Below are 13,151 nucleotides of genomic sequence, written 5' to 3'. Positions count from 1 at the left end.
TTAATTCCCAGAAAATCAGCTACTAAATTCCCTCCCCGGTATTCATGCCGAAGTGAAACATCCAATTACGTACGATTTTTATTTTTGTATAATAAGATTTTTATTTTTTTAAAATAATAATAATAATAAAAGGGGACAATCGAAAACGACTTGACGTTACAATCTTCAACGTGCCGCACGTCATGAATAGTACAGATTCATGAATGCGCAAGGGAATCCAAGCAGCCGAGGGCCGTCAAAATTGATACAATGCCGTCCAAAATCTAAACCCCCAAAAAGGTGATTAAAATATAAAATTAAAAAAATTAAAAAAAAAAAAAAAAGATAAAGCTTCTATATTCCTTATATTTGACCCTCTAGTTGACCACTGGTCAAAAATTTTTTTATTTAATTATTAAGAATATGATTTTAAATGTATTAAAGTTTTTTTTTTAAATATTAAAAAAAATAAAAAAATAAATAAATTTTGCCTGGTCTGGGAGGTACGCTACCAGGATGCTACAACAACACGTGGGATGATTTTGCGGGTCCACGTGTCATGAGCCAATAAAAACTTCCACGATAATGGTTAGTGGACAAAAGCTTCGGTAACTCGTAAATCAGAAGTACATAATACAGATAAGTTTTCAATACAAGACATCTAAAGGGAGCATGAATCTGCCAGGCGTTTCGAAATTCTATGACAAATCTGGGCTCTTGCATTTCACTGGATCTTTCTCTTAGGTATATGCGATGAAGAATTTCTGTATTAGTATTTTATGATCCACGTGATCTGTAGTTAGAATTGCGAATTCCGTATTCGAAACTTCAAATGATAATTGCAAGTGCGGTGAGTAATTTTATAATCATCATCATTATTGTTTTTGGGTTGGGTTGGTTAGTGGGTATTAGGGTGTCTGCGTGTTTGTTTTCACTTTTCATGGGTATTTCTTTTACTTTGTCTTTGTTCATGCTATTTGTTTGAATTTAATTTGATCGCGTTTGTGAAATTTTACAGCTTTGGTTTCAGTTTGTGTGTGAGTGTTTCACTAAGTTTGAGAAGGATCCAATGTCCTATTGTTATATGGGTTAGTGAGTAATTTGGGGGAAATGAGAGTACTAATACTAATACTGTTGTGTGATTCTGATTTCGTGATGTGTTTTTGCATGATGCCCGTGTGTATGAGGCATTGAAAGTTATTCTAATTTCTTGGCTCAAAAGGTTAGGTGAAAATGGGGGAAACCAATTTAATTCAGTTTGCAGAAGTATAGTACTACTAAATTATTCTCTCTACTTCGCAGCGGTGTGAATTTTTCTGGAGATATGTTTATATATATATATATATATGGGGTGTTCAACATTAGTTGGCGCAGAAGTATGAATGGTTTGGTTTGTGGGACACTTGTATTTTTTGAAGGTTATACTTTTTAAATAAGAAGAAATACTAGTGTTCCTCCTTCTCAGTCATTTCATAAAACTCGAAAGCATGCTTTTGAAGATCTTTAGCATACATTGGCTTTGTGGCTACATCGTGTAAAGGTTATGAAAATTTCATAAATATCATCCTAGACCCTGGGTAAAAGGCTTCTTGCATGATATTGACAGTTCTCTCTCTCTCTCTCTCTGTGTTTAGGTTTTGCATTGATGAAGGGAAAGTCACTGGATTAGTTGGCTGTGCTTGGACTAAAGTCAAAAGTTAGGAATTTCTTCAAACATTGATCTCGCAAGTTACTCAATGGGGCAATTTTTGAGTTTGGCTGGTCCAAAGTGTAGGACGAGTGAACACAACAAGGTCTCTCAAAATGAGACTTGTAAGAGGCAAAGAATGTCATCAAACTTTGATGAGGAGAGCGCAAGGCTGATTCCAAGTCTTCCTGATGAGTTGTCAATCCAGATTATTGCAAGACTTCCTAGAATTTGCTATTTCAATGTGCGGTTGGTGTCACGGAAGTGGATGACAACCATTAGGAGCCCCGAACTATTTAAATTAAGGAAGGAGCTTGGGACGACTGAAGAGTGGCTATATTTGTTGACTAAGGTTGAGGAGGATAAGCTTTTTTGGCATGCTTTAGACCCTTTTTCAAGAAAATGGCATAGGCTTCCTATGATGCCCAGTGTTGTTTATGAAGACGACTCTAGGAAGGGTTTCTCTGGGCTTTGGATGTGGAACATGGCTGGTGCAAGTATTAACATTGCTGAAGTTATTAGAGGCTGGCTTGGGCGAAAGGACTCGTTGGATCAAATGCCATTTTGTGGTTGTGCTATTGGAGCTGTTGATGGATGCCTCTATGTTCTTGGTGGATTCTCTAGAGCTTTGACCATGAAATGTGTTTGGAGATTTGATCCAATTCAAAATGAGTGGAGGGAAATGACTTCTATGTCTGCACGCAGAGCTTATTGTAAGACTGGAATTTTAAATAACAAGCTTTATGTGGTTGGAGGTGTTAGTCAAGGGCGAGGTGGATTGACTCCTCTTCAGTCTGCTGAAGTTTTCGACCCTTCGATGGGGACGTGGTCCCAAGTACCAAGCATGCCATTCTCAAAAGCACAAATGTTACCCACTGCCTATTTGGCCGACATGCTAAAGCCTATTGCCACTGGGTTGACTTCATACATGGGAAGGTTATGTGTGCCTCAAAGCTTATATTCGTGGCCCTTCTTTGTTGATGTTGGAGGAGAGATTTATGACCCCGAAACAAATTCATGGATTGAAATGCCAAATGGCATGGGTGAAGGTTGGCCTGCACGACAAGCTGGTACAAAACTGAGTGTTGTTGTAGATGGTGAATTATATGCATTTGATCCTTCTAGTACTCTGGATAGTGGTAAAATTAAGGTATATGATCAAAGAGAAGATACTTGGAAAGTTGTTATTGGAAAAGTCCCTATTTATGATTATGCAGATTCAGAATCTCCATATTTACTTGCTGGTTTTCATGGAAAGCTTCATGTCATCGCAAAAGATGCTGATCATCACATTGCAGTTCTGCAGGCTGATTTGTGTTCTTCACCATCCAGCTCCACTTCTCTTTTTTCTGGCTCCTTAAATGAACATTCTGACTCAATCGCAGAATCTGATGCTGTTTTTTGGAAGGTCATTGCTACTAGGGATTTTGGGTCTGCTGAGCTGGTCAGTTGTCAAGTACTTGAAATTTAGCATTATATTAAGTTTTATGAGTGATCTGGATGCTGAATGGCAATTGGATACTAAAGCATTGAAAGTGTTATATAATCTGTTTTTCATATATATACATAAGCAAATGTTGTATGATTTATATGAACTGTCTCATGAGGCAGTAATACATAAGTTTGCAAATGCTATTATAATAGCCAGAAGATAATTGGCAAGTTTTTACTTCTGTCACATCATACATGCTATTCCCTCCTATCTTGACGCTGTTGCTTATGGAAATCGGGTAAGTTACTGTGTATGGTTTTATGATTTTTCTAATTAGGACACAATTATCATTTTAATTTCATTAAAGAGAAGTGCGTTTACTTAATTCTGTATCTTGTGGTGCATGTAAATATGTTACTGCAAAACTCTTCGTGGAAAAAAGTGAGAAGTATAGAGAAATGAGAGCGTACTGTCACTTGTTTGTGTCACTTTCTGAACATCATTTAACTACTGTTGCTTCTGCTCCTATGCTAGGACTTCGTGTGTGTATATCATGTCATATATCCTTCACCTTTGTCTGACTTAAGAACATAAGGTATCAACATGACAGTATCAATGAGTTTGACTTCAAATGATGCCTCCTTCCCTTAATTATGGGTGGAAGGTGACATTGTGGTTTAAATAAACAATTAGATGCATTTATAGTATACCAATTAAAACTCCAGATTATATTAGTGCATGAAGTACTTGATGATATGCATGTTTGCTGAACAACTTATCTTCTAAGCAAGATAGTATTAACTCATCTGTCCATTATTACAATGCTAATTGCTTTGCAGTGATAAATGTTGACCTAAATTCATCAGCTTAGGTTTTTAACTTAATACATTCGGAGGTACTGACAAGAATTTAGTTTCTCTGCTGATCTGCTCAGCTCTTTCAGAAGACATTTTCTTTCTCCCTCATCCCCCTCCCTTCTGGGAGGGCTGTTAAAGCATGTTTTTGAGATGTCTTAGTGCTAATTACACCAAATCCTATGGGTACACTATCCTTTTGATGCCTTGTGACTTTTTTGAAACTCACATGATCACATCTGACATATCTAAACATTTTAGGTGATTGCATTTAAAACTGTTATATTTTATCTGTTTTTATAATTGGTTCAAAAGTTTTACAATAACAATCTTGACCGAAATGGTAAATTGAGCTTGAAAAGCTTTATTATAAATCTCAGGTAGTTCTGATATTTTTTGACTTTTATGGTTTTAATTGATTGATGGGAGTCCGACTATAAAGCCAAAACATGAATTACTTGTAGAAAATATGCCAAATTTCATCACTCAGGCAATTGATTTAATTTGTGGATTCATATAAAAAAAAATTGAAACTGTGGATCATAATTAACTTGAAATTGATTGACCTTTAAAAGATCTAGTGCAGATATATCGCATATCTGAAATTTCCACGTTACATCTGCTTTCACAATGTACCTTTTAGTAGAGAAATGACTAACTATTAATGCTCCAACTGCATATACAATAGATTAGCCCTATTAATGTCTACAAATACTATGTTAGTAAGCCAAAACCCCGGAAGCCTCCCTGAGTGTCTCTTCCCTTGCCTCTCTAGTGAGTATCTTTACCTCCTTGACAGTGCTCAAGGAGGAGATCCCCCACCCCTTTTTCCTTTTTGGCCCCAACTTCCTGTTCCCCTATCCCTTTTCTTTTCTTTTCTCTATTTTTTATTTTGATTTTGAGAGTCAGATCTGCCACCCTCTGTCTACTAGACGCACCCCACCACCACCCTTCACTGTCCAGATTGGCAGCCCCGTACAATCTTCTGTACCACTGTCTTCTCATATGCCTGCCCATCAAAGGTGTCCGCTCTTTTGCCTATGAAGAATGCCCAATTTGATGTCCCTTGCCAACGTTTGGCTAACAGTCTGTCTCATATCATGGAGCTCCTCTCAGGCAGCCCCAGCACTGTTGCTCATGGCAACATCTTCCCTGTTGCTCCATGCAAGTATCTCTGCTGTAGATGCAAGAGCTTCTTAAAGCAGCCCAATGCTAGGACTGTTTCACAAACCATCACTTCTGGAAGTCCTATTTTTGGCCGCTGAATCCAGAAGACAATGGATCATATGAAGTTATTGGTTCATTTCCAAAACCTCTATGCTTATTGTTGTTATTGTTATCGATGCTGTGTGCTGCATCTGCGGGGTGATGCAAAAGAGGAATTTTCTTTTTCACCTTTTGACCCAACATTGGGAACATAAGGTAAAAAAAAAAAAAAAAGAAAAGAAAAACACAAGAAATCAGTAAATAAATATATGGTTTATGCCTAAGGGGAAGCCTAACCCATGTTATGGATGATAAATGTGGGCTTTTCTGTGTTTTAACCCTTCCGATTTCTGACTTGACAGTCAAAGGGCAGTTCAGCTCTGTATTTCCAACCCTACTGGTCAACTTCAGTATAGTCATCTGACTTCTGTTGGGTCGGAAGGCGAAAGAGTGACTTCTCTCCCAATCAGGTTGGAAGAACGCTCTTTGTTCACAGAATGTAAGCAGTTTTCAGGCAAAGTTAGACTCACCAAAAAGCCACAGAGAATTTTTCTGTGATTAGAGAGAACATAACAGTTGTTTAGAAATGGCACTCCTAAAAGTGAGTTTTGCACAATCTACATATTGAGTGGTGCTGTGAATCAAATATGTCATAATGAGAGGTTGATAGTGAATGCTGAGCTTTAACTTCTCTTAATCTTTTGCTTGTTTGATGTCTTTGATACTGTTGGTGGTGTGAGACTATATAGGCCTCTAAATGATTGTCAAATCAGTAGAAACTGAGCCTTTTACTGCTAACCAATTGCCAGATTAGACTGTCAGATTGGGAAGAATGTTTACAATAAGTTTGAAGTTAAGAGTAATCTTAATGGGAGGATTTTACGAAGTCAAATTCATGTGAGCTTTGCTGTTAGAGCTTTTCATATGGAATCCCTTTCACTTGGTGCCCTAAAATTATGTTAAAACAATTTCATGGTGAAGATTATGGCTGAAGCTCAATGTATCAACACAATATTTATTTGGCTGCATCATAATCATCAGAAGTTTGACTACAGAAGCATGGTGCTGCAATTCTTGTCTCCAATCTCTATTTTGAACAATTTAGCGGTAATACTTTCTTTTCTGATAAGCAGTAATCCCTTATTATCTGAGTTGTTTGAACCACTTATGGATATCAGATAACTGCTGTTAGTAGGCTTAAGGAAGGATGTTGACAACAAATATATGAGAAAAAATACTGGCGAAGTTACTCTAATGGTAATATAGAGACTAACACACTTACTTCTATGTTTGTGGGAGTGTTGTGGAGCTGTTCTTTCTGCTCCTTTCATCCTTTGTTCTTTAATTTTTGTTGACTTGATGAATTATGTTTTTTCATTTGATTATAAGTTTCTTTACGAAGAACAATGACTGGCTGAGTTCCTCATTATGCTACTTTGTGCTTGGTAATTTCTCTTTTCCCTTCTCAAAGTTCTGTATTAATCTAAGGCCAGATCAGATTCTCTAATTTTGGTCTCAGATTTATCATTTCAATAAATACCATTGTTCTTATTCTCTTTATTCCACTTAACTCCCTCTTTTCTCAGTGGTGGGCCATTTTGTTTGGATGCTTACAGACTTACAGTATAAAAATATGCCTGATGTTATTTAGCATCTTTTGTAATATCAACTATTTATATCAGAATGATGTATGTGACACTGCTTTAAGTCTTTACCCATGCAAAAACTCATGCAAATTCTGAGACACTGCTTTAAATCTTTATCCATGCGAATACTCTTGCAAAATTTGAGTTGAATTTTTTTATGAATTCCGAGTATTATTCTTCAAATGGTTTTTATTATGTTTATAAGGCACTTCGGTTTAATTATCTAAATCACTGGAGTTACAGAGAATGTCTAAGCTGATTCTTAAAAAGAAGGGTTCTTATTTTGCACCTGCATTATTGGTTTCTACTTGTAATGCTTTGCCAGTGCCCCTAAGAGGGAATCTCTTGGCGCTTGAATGGTAGATGGGTTGTCCATATACGAAAAACTTTCAAAGAAGAAAGCATTATTTGGGAAAAAAAAAAAAAAAAAAGAAGAAGAAGAAGAGAGAAAGAAAACAAATGATGGTGGTGGAGGTTGGAGATAATGGGAATTGATGGAGAAAGCTACCATTTCGGATTCTGTGTCAAACAGAAATGTAAAGATATGAGATCTGGCAATTTCAACCACTGAAGAGGGCAACATTTTTCTGCTGTTGGGACTTGGGGTGGGGAGAATACCTTTTCTTGTTAAATCTCTCCTGAGAGGAGACTACCAACGACTTCTCTGAAAACCTTCAGGACTATTCCTCCAACTAATAAATGCCAAGTCATGTGGTCACGAGGGTACCCCACTTTCTGGCCTTTTCCATTCTTCCAAGTCCTGAAAACTGTGGATCTAGTTAATTTCCGAGAAGTATGATGAATTGTGGTTTAAAAGTAAGGGGCCTCATCATTTATTTTAACCGAATGCTTGAACTGCTCTTTGTTTTTTGTTTTTTGTTTTTTGCATTTGTTTTGTTTGTTAGTTTTTTGTTCTCCTCTGGCAGTATTTTTACAGATGTTAGCTAATGTCATATGGTCCGCTTTGCTGTGTTGTTTTTACTTAGGTTCTTTTTAGTTGTCATATGCTTTGCTGTGTTGGCCTTCCATGACAGTGTGATTCAAGAGTTGTAGGTGTGGCCACATATTGACTGAGTACAAAAAAATCTCTCAATTGTCATCTAAGCATTAGCTTATATCTTATCTCAACAATACTTCAAATTACACTTAATGGTTGTATTGTCAAATTCATGTCTTAATGATGAGTGTATGTTAGTTTTCTCCATAATACATATTGTTTCAGAATCTATCCACCTCATACCAACTGAAACGCTAATCATACAGAATCAATTCAAGATCCCTCCATCCACTTCATTTTTTTTTTTTGTATTATTTGTGGTCCTTTTTCATAAGCAAGTAATATAGACAAAAGTTTGGTCAAGAATAATTGATATGTTCAAATGTCACCATCAAACAGCTAGTTTATCCTTTTCTGATCTGGAACTGATTTTCTACAATATGGGTAAACATTATGAGGCTATCTGTATGTAATACCCAAATTCGGTAGAAGTTTTTATTGTCAAATAAATTCCTTTTTATCTTTTTTTCCTTCTTTGTTATCTTGATGTGGTAAATTCAACAATCCTATCATCTTTCATGGAAATGTGAAGTTCCAGGGCTGGTGGTTCTAGTTTTGCAGACAAAATTAGACAAAGCCATCTCATGTACAAATAATGAGAGTTATTAATTATAGAGCAAACAAGAATTTCCAACAAACGATCTCTCTCTCTCTCTCTCTCTCTCTCTCTCTCTCTCTCTCTCTCTCTCTCATGTTTGTGCTTATGCCACTAATATTTCAACTTGCTGATATACAGCTAATGATCAATGGAGAAACTAATATAGATTAGGATATGATTAGTATTAATGTAATCGAACGTTCCTTCCATCTCGGACCGAGTCTTAAACCTCCTATTTGAGGTCGATTTCCTGAAAGTATACTCTTACATATTAATATTTTATTTGAGAAATGATTTGACATAGTCATAAGTGTGTAAGCGTCATATAATTATTTTTAAAAAAAATTAATAAATAATAGATCACATGAAATTAAATTAATATTTTAATAATAGATTTTACTCTTTTTTAAAGCGACTGTATGGTGTTTATATATTTTACGACTATATATAATATTACTTAAAAGGAAAAAAATATATTCATAACATTTTGAGCGTAATATCGTTGAAAAAGAGAAGTGATATAATTATAAAAAAATTTTATAAAAATAAATTTACGGACGGATATAAATTCATACGATATATTTAGTTTATTTTTTAATAAAATAATTTTATAGGATGACATACCACATCAAATACTCTCTTACTAAAAAAATTTCTTTTATAACTTAATCAATTCTCATTAAAAAATAAATAAAAAATAAAAAAATAGCACTGATATCCCCAACTCTTATTAAAAGGAAAAGAAAAGGCATGCCGACCATGGCATCCCTACTTTTGCATATTATGTATTGCTATTATTGCCGTTAGAATATTATATCTGTCTTTATATTGAGTAACGAAAGCAATCACATCAAAATAATGTTCTTAAATTATAATGAGAGTTGTATTTACTTTTTGAGTGGGGAGGAAACGTCGGCCAGCTTGCAGTTACTGGGTAGGATCTTGGGCTAATTGGTGGGCCCACTTTTCAAAATCTCAAATCATAAAGAAAAATGAAAGGTAATGCTCTTCCCATTTTTATAAAGAAAATATTTTAATTATAAAAAAATATATATAAAAGTAATTTTATAAATTAATTTAATTTGATATAATATGTGAGATTATAAAATTATTTTTATTATAAATTAAATCTAACAGATTTTATGAAGTCATGTTAATTTATAAATTTATTTTATATAATTTTTTTTTATGTTTATAGTAATTCTTTTTTTATATAATCAATTTTATATAAATTTTTTATAAAAAAAAATAGATCTTATTAATAAAAAATAATTTTTTTTTTTATTTTTTAAGCAAAATTTATTATTTTACGTAGACTTATATGAAATTTATCTATTTTAAGATTTATATAAATCATTTTTCATTATGAAAATTATTAGTGTCATCACTGTCATGAAACTCATCGATTATCCAATGAATATTATAAAATAATATGGGCAGCCATGAGAAAAATTGTCACTTTCTGCAATTCTACATGCTTGGAATTTTCCGTTAGATTCAGGTAAAAGGATGTCCCTTGAAAAAGTTCCCATATAGGTAGTTCCTTCCTTTCTTCTTTTACCACATCCTTGTCTTTATTCTCTATTTCATAAGAGTTTTTGTTCCGTTACTGTTCTTTGGTTGACATTTTAGAAATTGGATCTGGTATTTCTGTGTACCATCAATTACTGAGCTTCTTTAATGGTTGCTTTACGTCCTTGTTGAGGATTTCAAATCATTTCTTTTTGAAAAATCCTATGAGATTTGATCTGGGTTTTCAATATCTTCTTATTCAGTGTCGGTTTTCAGACTGTAGTACAGAGTAATAGCGATTTTCTAGTTTCTCGACCCAAAATCTCTCTGTTTAGAGAAAAGGGTTTGTGTTGAAGAGGTATTGGATCTTTGTGGAATTGAATCTGATTCTGGATATGAGAATTTGAGGGTTGTTTTTTGGTGGGAGCTTCATCAATGGCAAGTGAAGATTTGATAGAGGTCAAATTCAGGCTAGCTGATGGCACCGACATAGGGCCGAGCAAGTACAGCCCAGCTACCTCTGTGGCATCTCTTAAAGGAAAAATACTTACACAGTGGCCCAAAGGTTTGTAAATGATTTTTTTTTCCTACCCCCATTAATTTCTGTGCTTTTGTGCTGTTCTAGATTAATTTGTGTCTTCTTGCACTTGTCAACAACTTGGGTGCTTTTTGTTTTACTGTTTCTGAAACTAACGGTATATCTCATTCAAATTCTTCCATTGTTGAAAGTCTTTTAATAGATCGAGCTTCTCATTCTGCCTTAAAGAGAAGAGGCTTAGTTTTTTCGTCCTTTTGATGGCATTCTTTTCTAAGTTGGTAGGTTTCTGCAAATTATATGACCAATACTAGATAGGGTTTTCTCTTTTGAAAGCATAACGGACTCACATAGATTATTACAAAGCAGAATTCTTAAAACAAAGAACATGTTGCTTGTCTGTATGATTGCTTTGCTTGAGATGCTGAAATGTTGTTTGGAATTATTGTCTCTATTATTGTCATTCTGTCTTGTTGGTAGTTTGGCAATAGCTTGTCTACTATGCAAAGAACAAACTGATAGACATAGGAAAATTATCTTTGCCTAAACTGTTGAACTATTGTGTAGTTTAATGATCACAATATTGTGCTAAAACTTGTTATTCAAATGATTGATATTCTCAATTTTCTCATCAATATCTTCTCCTATTTGATAGACAAAGAAAATGGTCCGAGAACAGTAAACGATGTGAAGCTTATCAATGCCGGAAAGATACTGGAAAATAACAGGACGCTGGCGGAGTCCAGGCTCCCAGTTGGTGAACTCTCAGAAAGTGTCATCACTATGCATGTTGTTGTGCGGCCTCCACTTTCTGACAAGAGCAGTGGTAATCCATGATGCATATCGCACTTAATTGTCACTAGACATACTTGCTCATCCATTGTGTTTATGTATGTGCTTGTGTGTATGGCTGTCTTTACTATGGGTGTGCTAAGGAATACGTAGAGATGCCTCGTTCTTGGGCTAAATGAAGTCGGTAATATTTTCATACTAATGAGTGAGTAAAGTTTGTGGCCATATTGATACCTTTTTGCCCATCATTTTGGCAATATTTTGTAGAACATTTAGCTTTAAGTTTCTTTTACTCTTACTGCCCTCATCATCCCCATTTTCTTCAGCTCACATTACGCAGAATCACTCCTTTTATGCCCAATCCAGCGTTCTGTAATTGTGATTGCTGCATAGAATAGTATTCCTCTGCAGCACAGCTCTTTGGGGAGCGCTGTACTTTCCCAGATCAACTATTTGCTATATTTTGTCATACCTGTGAATAATTTGCATTTGGCTGTGTTCTTGTGGTATTTGTTTCCAGCTAGTCTTTTTTCTTTTCTTTTTCTTTTTAATGGTGGTGGTGAGTATCTTAGTCGTTCAACCACAAAAGATAGGAAAAATGCAGCTCCAACCAAAAAGAGTAACACTTTGCTGCATTCTGTACAGAGAAACTGCAAGATGATTCTCCAAAGGCGGCCTGCTGTTCATGCTCCATCATGTAGCTTCAAGCCAGACAACCAGAGCATCTCCAATTGTGTTTAAGTATCTCCCACGTGCTGCAGTTAGAGGCTTGCTGATATACAGTTCAGCAAACCCAGTTCTCAATATTGAGCATATGCAGAAACAAGAAGCTTGGAGGTTTCTCCCCCACCACATCATTTACTTTGATCTTTGTGGTTTCTTCATTTTTTTTTTTTTTTTGTGAATGATAGAACGAAATTGGGCTGGTTTTGAAGTTTATTTTATTAAGAGATTTTCCTCGGCATAATGTGAAATGGGGAAAAAGAAAGAAAATAGAAAAAGTGTTATAAAAGAAAGAGTTCTTTATTTTATTTTCTTTTCTTTTTTTGATTTGGGGATCTATCACGTGACGTTACAAGAATATAATCTTATATGACATTCATTAAACACCAACAGCAATATAATCCCCAGGGCGAAATTAACATAGTTTGATCCACATAATTCTGAGTGGAGCGATGAGAAGTGAGATGTACCACTAGGCATCACCACGTGGCAGAAAAAAAATATGGACATTCCTAGGTGCGCGTAAGCTGATCTGGACACCCAAGGTTATAAAAGAAAAAAAAATATGGACATTCTAGTCCAGAATGTCCATGTTGCATGCAGTTAATGATATCGGTAAGAGAAATGATATTTGCAATTGTGAGTGCAAACGTCGCGTAATTATTTTAAAATAAATAAATAAATATGAGATTCATGTAAAAAAAATTAATTTTTTATTAGTAATTTTTTTTTTTTTCAAAGTGATTGTACAACATTTACATACTTCATGACTGTTTGTAACATTACTTGGTTGGTAAAAGCTAAGACCAGCTCTCCTTTAAAATCAGGTCCCTATTGGCACCACCAAATTAAATTGATTTAGAGTGGCTTGATGGTAGGAGTAAACATCTTGTTCTATAACCAAGAATCGAATTTGGTCGGTTGGGTCACAAACAAAACTACTACTCCTGTGTCTTTTGGGCCAACCACTCACGAGAGGGCTAACATACAATCCTGATGTTTTTGGAAGTTGATTCGAACGTCGTTTAGATCAAACTGCAAGCCGTGTGGAGTCGTTTTTACAGCTCTTCAACTATAAGATACTCCACCCAATAAGCAACCTATCCTCATTGCTACCAATAAATCCGACC

General features: G+C 35.1%; 2 protein-coding genes across 3 annotated transcripts; both read left to right on the top strand.

The window, feature by feature from the left end:
* Window positions 1-566: 566 nt before the first annotated feature.
* On the top strand, window positions 567-3,344 carry LOC122309891 (F-box/kelch-repeat protein At1g22040). Of its 2 annotated transcripts, none has more exons than XM_043123656.1 (2): window positions 567-723; window positions 1,614-3,344. In XM_043123656.1, exon 2 carries the CDS (start codon window positions 1,716-1,718, stop codon window positions 3,135-3,137), a length of 1,422 nt encoding a protein of 473 aa, XP_042979590.1. In that variant the 5' UTR covers window positions 567-723; window positions 1,614-1,715; the 3' UTR covers window positions 3,138-3,344. The 2 variants fall into 2 exon arrangements, with proteins under 2 accessions (XP_042979590.1, XP_042979591.1); XM_043123657.1 differs by having other exon boundaries at window positions 599-829.
* A 6,580-nt stretch (window positions 3,345-9,924) lies between these two features.
* Window positions 9,925-12,329, top strand: LOC122309890 (membrane-anchored ubiquitin-fold protein 6). Its single transcript, XM_043123655.1, has 3 exons — window positions 9,925-10,536; window positions 11,162-11,332; window positions 11,944-12,329. Exons 1-3 carry the CDS (start codon window positions 10,407-10,409, stop codon window positions 11,997-11,999), a joined length of 357 nt encoding a protein of 118 aa, XP_042979589.1. The 5' UTR covers window positions 9,925-10,406; the 3' UTR covers window positions 12,000-12,329.
* Window positions 12,330-13,151: the final 822 nt, after the last annotated feature.

Source organism: Carya illinoinensis, chromosome 5 (genome assembly GCF_018687715.1).
Source record: "Carya illinoinensis cultivar Pawnee chromosome 5, C.illinoinensisPawnee_v1, whole genome shotgun sequence".
NCBI lineage: Eukaryota > Viridiplantae > Streptophyta > Magnoliopsida > Fagales > Juglandaceae > Carya > Carya illinoinensis.
The sequence above is the reverse complement of the archived record's forward strand: the minus strand, read 5'-3'. Positions and strand labels throughout refer to the sequence as shown.